Below are 13642 nucleotides of genomic sequence, written 5' to 3' on the forward strand. Positions count from 1 at the left end.
GTGCGGGACGGGGTACGGATACGGAGTATCTGCGGAACGCGAAGCCGCATGTAAATAATAGTAATAATCAATTAGTAGAGGGTCTGGATGGAACTCCCCCAATTCGACCTCTGCACTCAATCAATCCGTCATGTCATCTGTGCAACAACGTAAAGCTGAAATTCTGGCCAAAAGGGCTAAACTGGCGGAGCTGAGGCGCCAGAGAGAGCTACGACAGAAGGAATTCTCGCAGAGTCGGGCCAGCACCGGAGGAGATGCTTCAGAGGTATGCTACCCTAGCCACGAGCGTGAAATACAAAAGCCAGATACTGACGTACCATCCGCAAAGATCGTGTCGCCTGTGCCGAGTCGCTCAGATAGCAGAGCTGAGCTCGATGACCTGATCGCTCGCCTTGTTGATCGCCCAGGATCGGCCTCTGTCAGCCATGCAGACGGCCCCTCACGAAAAGGCAGCAGGCCGAACTCAGTACTGAGTGCTAGTCAATTGAGTGGAGATAACGCTGAAGCTTTCAATTCTGCTACGAGACCGCTTTCGCAGTCAATCGCCGTTCAGACTGATGTGACGGACCCCTTTGTTGCCTCTACTGAACCTCCACCTGCCCCTGAACCTAAACGAGAAGTCGTTACATACAGCAAGGGAGTGCAAACAGATGACTCAAAGCAACGCCAATCAGACTCGCTGGACTCGGACTCAGAAACTGGAGGGTTTGACGATGGTACTGGATCAAGCAAACGCCTAAGCAAGAGCGACCGCGAACACGATGAGGAAATTCGAAGGAAGCTTCGCAGAGAAATTGAGGAGGAATTGCAGGCCACCCAACAGCAGGCTGTTGGTGGGCCTGATGCCCAGGCTACAAACCTACGTTATCCTTTACGTACACTCGACGAGGACGAACTGCAGGCCGTCACTTCTTCGGAGGACTTCCTCGACTTCGTTGAACGTTCAGCGAAAGTGATCGAGCGTGCTCTAGATGAGGAGTACGACGTTCTCGCGGACTACGAGCTTGGCGGAGTTGATGGCGATCTGGAAGAAGATGACGAACATGGACGAAAGCGCAAGAGCATCAGGGAGGTTTGCCAGTTCTGGGACGAGCGATGGAGCAAGAAACGCATGATCAGTGATTTGAGTTTCTCTCCGAAGGTCAGTCGCCCCATATCCAATGGAGGTATTTTTACAGGGCTGACTTACTTTCCAGTTTCCGGAACTAGTTCTGGCAGCGTACACGAAGAATCCCTCTGCTCCTCATGAACCGGATGGCCTAGTCCAGGTTTGGAACCAACACTTGCACTCTCGCCCTGAGTATGTGTTCCATTCGACTTCGGATATCTTGACGGCCAAATTCTCCCCGTTCCATCCCAACCTCATCGTCGGAGGATCGTACTCTGGGCAGGTTTTGCTTTGGGATACGCGATCGTCCCGCGCCGGTGGTGGTGCCCCTGTACAAAAGACACCCCTGACTGGCTCAGGGCATACGCACCCCGTGTACAGCATCTCAATCATAGGCACACAAAACGCGCACAATATCTTGACCGCGTCCACAGACGGCGTTGTCTGCGGATGGACCGTTGATATGCTTTCCCAGCCCCAAGAATACCTCGAGCTCTCCACACCTCCACCGTCCAAAACAGAGGACCTGGCGCCCACAACCATGTCGTTCCCCCAATCGGACCCGACCTTCTTCATCGTCGGCACCGAAGAAGGAGGCATTTATCCTTGTCACCGCTACGATCGAGCCGGGGCCAAGGCTGGCACTGACCAACGTCTCGCGTACCGTGGCCATGCAGCGCCGGTCATGTCGACTGCCTTCCATCCCGCGAAGGGCCCGGTCGATCTAGGCGATCTGATGTTAAGCTCTAGTCTGGACTGGAGCGTCAAGCTGTGGCGTGTGCGGCCACCTGCCACCACCGCCCCGGCAACCTCGGCGGCCATTGCGACCACGCAAGTCGTCTCACCTATCCTCGATCTGAACCGGGAGGATGTGGTCTACGACGCCCGGTGGTCGCCTCACCGCCCCGGAGTCTTCTCTCTCGTCGATGGAGCTGGCAATCTGGAGGTCTGGGATCTCTGCTCGGACACCGAAGTCCCGGTCGTGCGGACCACGCCAACTCGAGGCCGTGGCGGTATCTTGACGCGAAGCCTTAATAAGGTGGCATGGGAAGAACGCGAGGGCAAACGGCTTGCAACGGGTGGATTGGATGGTGTAATCACAGTCTTTGAGGTAGGAAAGGGCCTGAGTGGTACTCCTGAGGACGTGCCCGCGGACGAATGGACGGCAATGAAACGGCTGGTTGGGAAATTGGAGCAGAGAGATCGTGTGAACTGAATGGACTACATCTCGTTTCTCCCTTGGTCCGAAATTCACTTGGCTGGTTACATTTTTTTGACTTCTACGCGATATTTAATATGGACCAGGTTTCTTTGCACGGTGCCCCTTGCTTACTTACCATATACCCCACGGACACCATGTTGATGTATGCATGCATGTATTCAAGCCAGGAGAATCAGAGGATAGTGTGGAGAACTATTATTGGAGCAATCTTGCTTTGAGAAGACAGAATCCAGCAGTTGTTCGAGGTCTATTTCAAGTAAAGTGTGATGGCTAGCAGTCTACCGTCTATAGCATAATTGACGAGATGGAGATGATCAATAGGTATATCGGAACCCGACCTGACGGAGTAGTTAGCGGGAAAAGACCAGGGACGGCCTACTACCGAGCCAGTCTATGAGAGCATAGCATACCTTATTCTGAATAACCCTCCGCCCCCGAGCTGCTTGCTGGTTGCACCGATAGAAGCAAATCGCGAACACACCCACGATGACGATCATGAGGATATGCGACCTATACAACAACAACACAAATCAGCAAACGTCTTTCTTTCCAGCTCAGCCAACAAGATATCCTACCCGATAGACACCAAGACGGCCGTGGTATACTGCGGCGCCTCCTGCTGCCGGACGATATAGCTCCCCGCCACCCCGCCCAGCCCATTGCACGCAGCTACGGCAGCCGCAGTGGTGGCCCTTTTCCACTGCCCGACGACATTGTTGGCCATGAAGGCGTTCAGGGCGGCCCAGTTGGAGACGTATGCGCCTGTCGCTAAGAAGGTGCCGATGTACCGGACGGTGACCTCGGTGGAGGATGGGAGGCCGAACATCAGGAACCCAACTATCACGCACAGCGCGTTGAATGTGATGAGCGGCCCGCGGACACGATAGGTGTCGCCGATTAAAGAGGTGATGAGGACTGGGATGACGGACCAGTAGTATGGCTGGAAGCGGGGTTAGGTGGGATAGTCGTGGATTTCGTGACAGGTCAAACTCACCGGCGTTGAGAGCAGAATCGACTGGTTGCTTGAAAACCCCATCCCCGACTGGAGGATGATGGGGAGAAAGTAACTGAGCGAAGTTGAGACGAGGTTGAGCAGGAAGAACAAGCAAGCGAATCCGTATAGTTTCGGGTCAAGGAAATTGACGAGGATTTTGCGCCAGGAGAATGGTTCGGGCACGACATCGTCACGATCCGTCTGGATACGCTGCGCTGCCACTTTGGCCTCCGTCTTGGACAGGAAGCAGAAGCTTCTGTGCGACTGCTCGGGAAAATCTACCATCCACCAGTAGGTGATAATGCCAAGGACACAGGTGATGAGTCCTTGGACAAGAAACATCCATCTCCAGCCTCTTAACCCTGCTTTGCCGTCCAACCGGTTTAGGGCGTAGTTGACAATAGTGCCCGTGGCTAGTACAAGGACCTCTCCGGACTGCAGAAATGCAAAGCGCAGTTGCTGCTCTTTGCGTGTGTACCAGGTACTGATTAAATATGTCAACCCTGGATATATACCAGACATGGCAAAGCCCAGAAGTACACGCAATGCAATCATCTGCTTCCAATTCTGGATGAATGCGGTGCAGAGGGTGATCAGTCCGAAGCAGAAGGTGATCAGGGCGAACCAGACGCGAGGGCCAATCAAGCGCACGGCAACGGTGCAAGGCAGCTGAGCGACGACACTTGCAATCGTAAAGATGAAGATAGAGACTGAATACCGCGACCCTTGCAAGTCAAGATCCTCAAACATGCTTGTGACCGATGCGGATGACAGAATGCCCGAGTCAAGTAGGTTGAGACTGCATAGGATCCCGGCGATAGTACAAAGACGTATGTCTACTTTGAGTCGAATGCGTCTTTCCAATGCTGTACATTCTTCCTCAGAGACATTCTGTATAATGGGCTGTCCTTCTGAGGCAACGACAAGCGCCGCCTCTTTTGCTGTATCAAGGGCGGGTGTCATCTTCTCCGCACTGGCGTCGTCGACTGAATGACATTGTTCTGTCATTGTGTGCACATGCACATTGGCTGTTGCTTTCGGAATGGAATTGCTGAGTTACTCAAAAGACCGTCATGGTGCAGTGGGTATAGGAAGAGTACAATGGGGACAGAAAGGCGGGATGCGGATGCACTCCTCGACTATTGGATGGATTATGATTTAATATTTTTTCTTGCAGCTGAGAACTCTGGACCTCGGTGCTTATCAATATTTTGTACTACCATGTAACGCTGTAGGATTGGACAGTAGTACTCGTGAGTCATGTATCGCCGAAAATATCAAAGGCGAGTGCATTATTGAAATGCTGCTGAAATGCTGATTCAAGCATTATCAATCTCTGAGTGATGCTCCCCCGCTTCTCGAAGATCATCGAAGATGTTCTCCATCACTAGGTTAGAGCCTCGACTCCGCTGACCTCGGCTTTTAACCATTAGGAGTTGATCTTAACTATCGAAAGCTTGCTTTTGCTTGGTAGTAGATCCTAGCATTTATGTAAATCATAGTCTGTTTTATCTGTCGGCGAACATTCTGGTAATCCGTGCTTACTTGCAAATGTACCGAGTGGTGTGAAGAGTAAAACCCAACATGAAAGAGAATCCTTGACCTTTGGACTGGTCTCTGCAACAGAATGCTCCTGTATCAATGTTGATCAATGAGTGTTGTCGTTGACTCGACTTGGATACATATATCTCCATTGATGCTCATCGCTGTCGGACTGTCCATTTATGTACACAGTATTTCACTTGACCTCAAACAACTGGATCCAACCCATGTCAACTCATCTGTGGTGCAACATTGTATCTCATTAGGATTAAGATAAGGTCATGTGACCTACATGATTCCCACGCCGTTGGGATTGGGACCTGTGTCTGGCTTCTGCTTATTTGATTCTGGTTGCGTCACTCGTTTCCCTAGGTAGCGTACGTCGTATCGTATACCCATCAATCTGAGGGTGCGTAAGGCGAAGTTGTCTGACGTAACTCACGTGGGCTTCTGTAGATGCTGATGGCAATGTACGTTGATTCTGGATAGACAAGCTTACATTGGAGTAGGCATGTATTGACGATGAATAGTACACTACCAAAGGCTTCTCAGCTCTTGGCAATATTTTGGTGTCCTCACGGCTGACGTTGGATATGAAGCAGTTCTGGGAGAGTAACGGTGCGGTCGTGGGCTCGTGGTATAGTTTTAGTCCCGTGTCTGTCAGAGTTTCTGTATCCATATACAGCACAATGTCTTTAACAGTTGGCCGGTTGGTGTAGTTGGTTATCACGTATCGTTAACACCGATAAGGTCGCCGGATCGAGCCCGGCACTGGTCACTTGTTTTTTTTTCCTTTCAATTTTTTCCAGCCCTCACATGGGTATATACCCTATGATGCCTTAGGTAGAACGCTTGGGGCCATTGCATTCTCGAGAACTTGGCGGGTACCGGGTTTGACCGTGCGAGTGACTCGGGACTGGAGATGGATCATTATGTTCATCATGGCATGTAAAAGCATGTGGACTATGACTTATCGATCGAATGCCGAAAGCGGGGAATCCTAGCTCCTGTACACAAAGGCAAAATTTCAAATCTTTCTTAACAATTGGCCGGTTGGTGTAGTTGGTTATCACGTATCGTTAACACCGATAAGGTCGCCGGATCGAGCCCGGCACTGGTCATCTCTTTTTGCTTTTCTCACTCCATGAGTAGAGTCGGTTTATTGTTTTATTATTATATCTCATTTGAAACCTGCCACATAATATTGTGAGAAATGTGATCCTTGTGCTGCTGTTTTATGTTATTAGCGGCTTCGTCAGATAGAGAGACTGATAGTAGTCCGACGCTGTCTACTACAATGTAAAAGGCGATGCAACTTTGATGGGTTGTTGTACCTTCTATCTGGTAGTCGGGACAAGGAAGAGATGACGTGGGGTTCTCTGATTAGGCTAAATTTTATGTTGACGCTTGCCCTATTAGCTATGACAGTGACATGACTGGGATTGTTGGTGATTTATGCTTTGCAACTGACTTGGGCGTGGGAGGTTTTGCTACATAACTAACAGCAGCACCCCCAGAGACTGCACTATATACTCCAGCCTTATAATTCGCTTAACAGAAACGAGCGAATGTGCTGTTGGGAGGGTGTCTGTATTTGAGTGGAGTTAAGGAAAGAACATGCATGAAGGCTGATGATATACCTTCTATGATAAAATCCAACTGAAGCAGAATTCGGTTACCTTCGAATAATCTACATATATGCCTTCTAGTAAGTCCCTGTTGGTTTCGAATGGTCTTACTCCTATCTTACGACAACTCCATTTGTGCCAAGCACTTGTGCTTCTATATGTATAGGTCGATAAGAGTGGTTAGCATGGAGTATATAAAATGATAAGTGCATTATTCTGGCGTACCAGGAAGATACAGAGAAGGAGAAAAAGATGACACGCTCATGTCGGATATGATGGATATGAACAAATAACAGATCCTTCTTATCTCATTCTCACCTGACACTGACTGCAGTCGTATCAGATTAAATAATACTAAACCCTCCTTTATATTGCTACATCATTTGTTTTTGTTATCTCTTCATATTACTGTAGTTCATGCTGCAGTGTATGGGTAACCCCGAGGTTACGGTTTTTATTCTGGCAAGGCATACTTTTATACTATCGGCCAAATCAGCCATTAACTGTCTGCGTGCTCCGTCGAGAGTTAAGCGCCCGAGTGCCAAAGCAACAGATTGTTTAATCAAGCCAGCAGTATCTCATTTGATTGGCTATTAATTAGTCTAAGGAGTATCGAAGACTGTATCGGTTATATTGCTAGCATGTTTCCCAGATCTCTCCCTCAAATGGGTCATCAACATGCATCATGTGAAGGGTGTCTTCCCCCTTGTCCTCCACGGTGAACCGCCTTGGAGGGAATGAATTGAAAAGCTTTCCTCTAGTGCCGCTGCTGTCCAAATGACTTCTTAATGGGCTTGAGGAGGACTCTACCTTCAGAGTCACTTGCGTCCTCCGCAAGGCGCCAGTAGACGATGTCTATATCGGACAAATGACCGAACTAATTGTGATCTGGTCATCGTTCGTCATTACCGTTCCATATTTCGCGCGAGGAATTGATATCCTGAACCTGGAGCACCGCTTTCCCGAGGTACTGATATACCCTCCTTTGGATCCTTCATCTGAGGACTGACCATCGTACCAGGACCTCATCCGCTGTGAATCCAGAAGATACCGAAATATTCATCTTTCAAATCCATGTGTGGGGTGACGGAAGTTACCTTATAGGGTTCATTCTAGTTCAGTAACCTTTCAACAGCGATCCGATTACAGAGATTGCGCAGCTTCTCTGCGTCCAGGGACGCTCTAACGCTGTTTCCAATGACAGTGATTGGAGTCTTATGGTATATACCAGGGTCCATTGTACATATCTGGGCCGAGAGACGCGGGGAGATGGCAGCTGCAGCTGCGATGCTTGAAAAGTGGGCATTCGGATATATATTATCACACAAACCCATATTTCCACAGTCCAGTGAATACCTTATATCCCAATATAGCATCTGTACGGTCGGTAACGACTAACATGTTATCACAGGCTGAAGTGTAGGGCGGCGAAAGACAGGAACTACAATATCTGTGCGTAGTTAAGTTACGGTATAGACACCACTGCGCTATAGTGAATAGGATATTACTGTTATAAGTGATCCTGTCTTTTATATGTAAAGGCCCCAGACATATGGACTTGCGGTGATATTAAAGTGCAGGCGGCTAGCTGGCTTACTACTGAAAAACTTAGGTATTCGTCTCTGAATAGCCAAGTAATTGATGCAGTGGGAGCATTCTCAAAGCAAGGAGTGAATTTTATCCTAACGATAAACTATTGGACCAATCTATGCACACCATAGCACGGAGTTGCGGGGATAATATCGTTATCTAACAGGCCAACAGACCTGAATTTTTGACCTTGGACTATATGGTTAAAAATTTGGAAAATTTCCAACAATTGGCTGGTTGGTGTAGTTGGTTATCACGTATCGTTAACACCGATAAGGTCGCCGGATCGAGCCCGGCACTGGTCATTCTTTCTTTTTCATTTTTTGCTTCTTCTTTTCACCTTAAAATCAATGGTTTTGCTCAAGAATTGATTATATGATATGTCCATTGCACTCTCCTTACAATGTGTCTTATAGTCTCATCATTACGGAGCGAAGCGAAGCATGTCTTATATAGCAAAAGAGAAATGACATTTTGGATCGATAGAAGCCCTCATCTCAAAATCTGGAATATCCCGCCTAGGGTAACTGTAAAGGAAAAGCGGTGACCGGGTGCGGACAGAAGCAAGATATCAGAGAGGCAGGTTACTCCGTGTTCGAAAAAGTTCGTAATCAATTGTTCGAGAAGGTTCGTAATCAATTCAGAATCTGATATCCGGCTTTTGGAGATCAGATGAATGCAACTCATTACTGCAGGATGCCATTTGTATGATTGAAATTGATGCTTTCAGGGCACTGTCTCGTGACGTTTCGAACTCACCATGTCCCACGGCACATCTCTTTCATTGAGCCAGAATAATTTTATTCGGGCCCCCAACAACGAGGCGAAGGACCAGCCTCTGGTCGATGATACATCCCTCCGAAGACAGAAACGACAGGCGAACGTTTATGATCCGTGTGTTCTCCCGCACCGAACTGACGGATGCCAGGTCGGGTAAACGTCCGTGGATTCTTACTGTCGGCGTCGTATGCTTCCAAGTACCGGGATATGGCGTCTTTGAACCTTTGCCCTGCACGCCCAGAAGAAGTCTTTCCCGCTGACAGAACGCTCCAATTCGCTACGAAGAAAACGACTTCTACTTCGCCCATGAGGCTCTTACGTCCGACTGTCCTCTCCCCAGTTCCGATATTCTGGAAGCAATCCACGCCTACTCGACGAATTCCTACGACAATGCGACGTGGGACCGGGGTTAAGATGGCTATCAGAGCATGGATGAGACGGCTTTGATCGTCATATGTATCCTGCTGGAGGAGATGGCACAGGAGTCTCAAGAGGAAATTCGGGCGGATGAGCGCCAACCTGCCTGCCTTCCGCAATGGGCCGTAAAAGGGCTAACACTGGGCGGAGTAGCATCCTTGCCAGCTCCGAGGATGACTTAGACAGCGTGGTCAAGAAGAAGAAGAAGCGATCGAAGAAGCGTCGTTTAGCAGCCAAGGCGATACCCACGGATATGGACACAGAAGCGGACACGAACGCTATGCTAAGATTAAGGCGTGCAGCCGCCGAAGCCTCTTTCTTGACCCGGTGAAGGCTGCTGTGTCTCTGAATGCTTATCTCCCACCCAAGCAACGTTCTTAAACTGCATCCTTTCCCCCTTGTATGGCAGTGGCGGGATAACGGTCGAATAGTGATCCCTCAATCTGACGGAGAGATGTACCCAAGACCTGCACAATGCTTGAACGCTGACCTCCTCGCACATGGTCGAATGATCCCAATCTCAGGCCAAACAATGGCTGTCGCCGAGCAATGCGTGGCGTCCGTCGTTCCTCGGCAAGATTGGCCTAATAGAAGTCCAGAGCCCAGGCGGCGGTTTTAGGGTCTTGGCCTGCTCCGCATGGAGACTAGACGGGTGCTAGATTGCGGTTCTAGCACCCCGGACTATCATCCCTGCGGTCATACTGGCTGGTTCCAACCCCGCCCCGGACTGATCCTGCGACTTGATCGCGCCACCCTTTTCTTATACTACTCCTTCATTCAATTAGCCTGAATTCATTTCTCAATCTTCTTCCCTGGTTAACGAAGTGTCCCCTGGCGTCCGTTTGGGTAAATCCATCGTATTGTGGAGTCAACTGCCGGATTGGCGGTTGAATGTATGGCCCGGTGGTTCGCCTTTGGCGTCTTGGATATGGATTTATCCTGGGATCATCTGGGAACTGAAACGAGATGAGTCGGTCGTGCCTTGATAGGCAAATTCTCCACAGCGATATTTCCCACGTCGGCGTTGGTTTACCCACACCAGACAGCGATGCCTGGAGCATTTGGACCCAGCAGGGGTGTTTTGGTTGAACAGGCTTAATCCATGGGAAAATTACCGGTAGAAAGCCCTCATAGACGGTTGCTCTTAAGATCGCCCGTCTCACCGACGATGATCGTTCGATTCCGTGAGAGCCCAGAGTTGATGCCAAGTGGGAGATTGCCTGCAACCTGAGGGGATATCACACACACCTTTATTCGCCATGCCTTCGTCCTCTACCTTTGAACTTGCCGGACGGCAGTTCCCCAGGGTGACCTGGTACAAGGATCCTGGGATGAGAAAAACCTATATCTGTCTGATGCTGGTTGTCTTGACTGCGGCATGTTTTCCCTACAACTCATATCATGGTCACCACTGATATCCTCCTGTAGGCAACCAATGGCTACGATGGGTCGATGATGAATGGATTGCAGACTCTTCCTCACTGGCAAGAGTATTTCAACCATCCCGAAGGCTCAATGTTGGGCATTCTCAGTGCAATCATGTCTCTTGGCTCGCTTGCGGCGTTGCCCGCTGTGCCCTATACAGCTGATATCCTAGGACGGAGAATGGGAATCTTGATCGGTTGCCTCATCATGTACGCGATTGAAGTAATTGTCTCGGGGTACATCGTCCTGACCGTATTAGGATCCTGGGTGTCGTTCTCCAGAGTGTTAGTGCCAACTATGGCATGTTCCTGGCTGCGCGGTTTTTGATCGGATTTGGAGTAGCTATCGCTCATGGAGCTTCTCCTTTGCTGATTACGGAACTGGTGCACACCCAGCATCGTGCCATCTTTACTACCATCTACAACAGTAAGGACAGGTTGCCGTGATTTGCGTACTGACCGCTAACCTGCGATAGCCACATGGTACCTTGGCGCGATCGTCGCCGCCTGGCTGACTTTCGGCACCAACAATATCGATAGTAACTGGTCCTGGAGAGCACCGACTGTTGTCCAGGCTGCCCCGTCGGTCCTCCAGATCATCTTCGTCTGGTTCGTGCCCGAGTCACCCCGCTTCCTGATCTACAAGGGTAAGGATGAGCAGGCACTGAAGGTGCTGGCCGACTGTCACGCAAATGGAAATCAACAGGACGAGGTTGTTCAGCTGGAAATGCACGAGATCAAGGAGACTATCCGCCTTGAGAAGGAATTCGAGAGCAACAGCTGGATGGAGCTGGTCCGCACCAAGGGCAACCGGCACCGTCTTATCATCTGCATCACTGCGGGACTCTTTTCGCAGTGGTCTGGCAACGGTCTGGTGTCTTATTATATTGCCAAGGTTCTGACCTCGATCGGATATACCAGCTCCGTTCAGCAGAACCTGATCAATGGCTGTCTCCAGATCTTGAACATGATTGTGGCCCTGACGATGTGCTTCTTTGTGGACAAGATCGGACGGCGCAAGCTTTTCCTGGTCTCGACGGCGGGCATGTTGGTGGCGTTCGTAGTCTGGACGATCTGCTCGGCGCGGTATGCCATCGCGGGGAATCACAATGCGGCCAATGCCGTGATTGCGATGATTTACCTGTACTATGTGTTCTATAATATCGCATGGTCGGGTCTTCTGGTGGGATACACGGTTGAGATTTTCCCTTACAGTATCCGAGCTAAAGGAATGACGGTGATGTGGCTCTGCATTGATCTCGCTTGTAAGTGGTCCCGACGTCGTGTATGAGTTCTGTACTGACGGTCCGCAGTGTTCTTCAACCAGTACATTAACCCGATTGCGCTGGAGAACCTCGGGTGGAAGTATTATATCTTCTACTGCGTCTGGCTGGGCGTGGAGTTGGCGGTGGTGTGGTTCTTCTACATCGAGACACGCAACACGCCGTTGGAGGAGATTGCGAAGTACTTTGACGGGGAGAATGCGGTCGTGGGTGGCGTTGCGGGCACAGAGAAGGCGCGGGGGTTGAAGAATACGCTGCATATCAAGGAGGTCTCTTGATCTGATGGAGTAGGATCTTGGTATACTTATTGTTGTATTATCAGTTGGGTAGATGGTGTTGTGCCTGAGGATGACTTCGACTTTCCACACACTTTCCACACTCCTCTCCTTTCTCCACGAACGAACAAACCCGTTCCATTCGATACATAAGATACATACTGAATGACCTCACCTTGTCCAGATTCAATATGAGTTTACACTAAATACACCCACCATGGTACGCTTCCTCCCAAGCCCACTCCAACCAGAAAACAACAGACAACCGGGATTCGAACACTAAACGAATTGCACAGCCGGAGTGCCAAACAAGCCCTGATCGTCCCACACCCCCGGTCAACAGGCACCTGTCACACACTCAAGGAGCTGGAGAAGATGTCAGACGCTTCACTGAGCAAGAAATGGAGAGATCTCAAGCAAGCTGGTATCGACCCAATCGATTGTCCTCGCAGGCCAGAGATATTATGGTCACGTAAATCGCATCTTACGAAGCGCAAGGAGTTGTAAAAGGGAAAGAGACGTGCTTTTGGCTGAAGGGGAGGCTGAACTACTGAGTCAAGAGCCGAAGAAGAGGAACTACAACTCAGAAGGAAGGCTGAAGTCTTAGGCAGCTGTCGACATAGGAAGATTGTGCAGACTACCCCCGTCCCCTCGGGCCTGTATGCGGTAAGAATTATGCTGAAGTGAAACCGGAGAAATTCGCCAGGTCTGTGTTAAAGAAACGATACGTTCGTTATTAGGCAGACTGCAGACAAACTTATGACCATGCGGGTAACTCTAGTCGGTGGTAGTATTAGGGCAAGTTCTCCGCAGTTTTGTCCTAGCCATTGTACGGTCCAACTCGACTGGTTCCTTGCTCTTGAAGCAAAAAAGACACGTCCAGTCCAACAATTGGCCGGTTGGTGTAGTTGGTTATCACGTATCGTTAACACCGATAAGGTCGCCGGATCGAGCCCGGCACTGGTCATTGTTTTTTGTATTTTTCTGATATACACAAACATCCTATCGATGCCATCCTTAATCGTTATTTTTCCCTTCTCACTGCAAGCTCAATCATTTCGTACTGACTTCTATTAAATTAATATTAAATCTACCCTTCTCTCGTTCATATCTACCATTCCAATCAATCTGACCCCCTCTGTCCCCTCAGTATTCTATCACAATCTGCATCCTCCGATCCTCCGCTGGGGATCCCGAGTGTCTCAGTGGCCAATTCCTCTTTCCTTAATGTTCTAACAAAGACGAATTGTAACTGACAATCGAGATACTCCGTCACTCGGCGATCTGATATTCCATTATCATTTCTCCGATTTCGCCCCCGCAGCTTCCCCTTAGAAAGGACCCACGTTTTGCTGCAGCTCGGGCGAAGGGAGCTGCGG

General features: G+C 49.6%; 4 protein-coding genes and 4 non-coding genes across 8 annotated transcripts, besides 1 other annotated feature; 7 read left to right on the top strand and 1 right to left on the bottom strand.

Moving 5' to 3' along the window:
* Positions 1 to 130: 130 nt before the first annotated feature.
* On the top strand, positions 131 to 2324 carry NFIA_097200 (putative dynein intermediate chain; the record flags this gene model as incomplete). The annotated part of the gene is made up of 2 exons (XM_001261993.1): positions 131 to 1141; positions 1197 to 2324. 2 exons carry the CDS (start codon positions 131 to 133, stop codon positions 2322 to 2324), a joined length of 2139 nt encoding a protein of 712 aa, XP_001261994.1.
* Positions 2325 to 2901: 577 nt separating this feature from the next.
* On the bottom strand, positions 2902 to 4332 carry NFIA_097210 (putative MFS transporter; the record flags this gene model as incomplete). The annotated part of the gene is made up of 2 exons (XM_001261994.1): positions 2902 to 3270; positions 3325 to 4332. 2 exons carry the CDS (start codon positions 4330 to 4332, stop codon positions 2902 to 2904), a joined length of 1377 nt encoding a protein of 458 aa, XP_001261995.1.
* A 1238-nt stretch (positions 4333 to 5570) lies between these two features.
* NFIA_097220 lies at positions 5571 to 5644 on the top strand. Its single transcript has one exon. It is a non-coding gene; the product is annotated as a tRNA-Val (tRNA).
* A 269-nt stretch (positions 5645 to 5913) lies between these two features.
* On the top strand, positions 5914 to 5987 carry NFIA_097230. The gene has a single exon. It is a non-coding gene; the product is annotated as a tRNA-Val (tRNA).
* Positions 5988 to 8315: 2328 nt separating this feature from the next.
* Positions 8316 to 8389, top strand: NFIA_097240. The gene has a single exon. It is a non-coding gene; the product is annotated as a tRNA-Val (tRNA).
* A 287-nt stretch (positions 8390 to 8676) lies between these two features.
* Positions 8677 to 8724: a microsatellite.
* A 120-nt stretch (positions 8725 to 8844) lies between these two features.
* NFIA_097250 (uncharacterized protein) lies at positions 8845 to 9277 on the top strand (the record flags this gene model as incomplete). Its single annotated transcript, XM_001261995.1, has 2 exons — positions 8845 to 9012; positions 9128 to 9277. 2 exons carry the CDS (start codon positions 8845 to 8847, stop codon positions 9275 to 9277), a joined length of 318 nt encoding a protein of 105 aa, XP_001261996.1.
* Positions 9278 to 10540: 1263 nt separating this feature from the next.
* Positions 10541 to 12266, top strand: NFIA_097260 (hexose transporter protein; the record flags this gene model as incomplete). Its single annotated transcript, XM_001261996.1, has 5 exons — positions 10541 to 10588; positions 10710 to 10915; positions 10966 to 11132; positions 11182 to 11970; positions 12019 to 12266. 5 exons carry the CDS (start codon positions 10541 to 10543, stop codon positions 12264 to 12266), a joined length of 1458 nt encoding a protein of 485 aa, XP_001261997.1.
* An 890-nt stretch (positions 12267 to 13156) lies between these two features.
* Positions 13157 to 13230, top strand: NFIA_097270. The gene has a single exon. It is a non-coding gene; the product is annotated as a tRNA-Val (tRNA).
* The last annotated feature ends 412 nt before the right edge of the window (positions 13231 to 13642 follow it).

The sequence above is a fragment of the Aspergillus fischeri genome, genomic scaffold (genome assembly GCF_000149645.3).
Source record: "Aspergillus fischeri NRRL 181 1099437636262 genomic scaffold, whole genome shotgun sequence".
NCBI classification, from domain to species: domain Eukaryota; kingdom Fungi; phylum Ascomycota; class Eurotiomycetes; order Eurotiales; family Aspergillaceae; genus Aspergillus; species Aspergillus fischeri.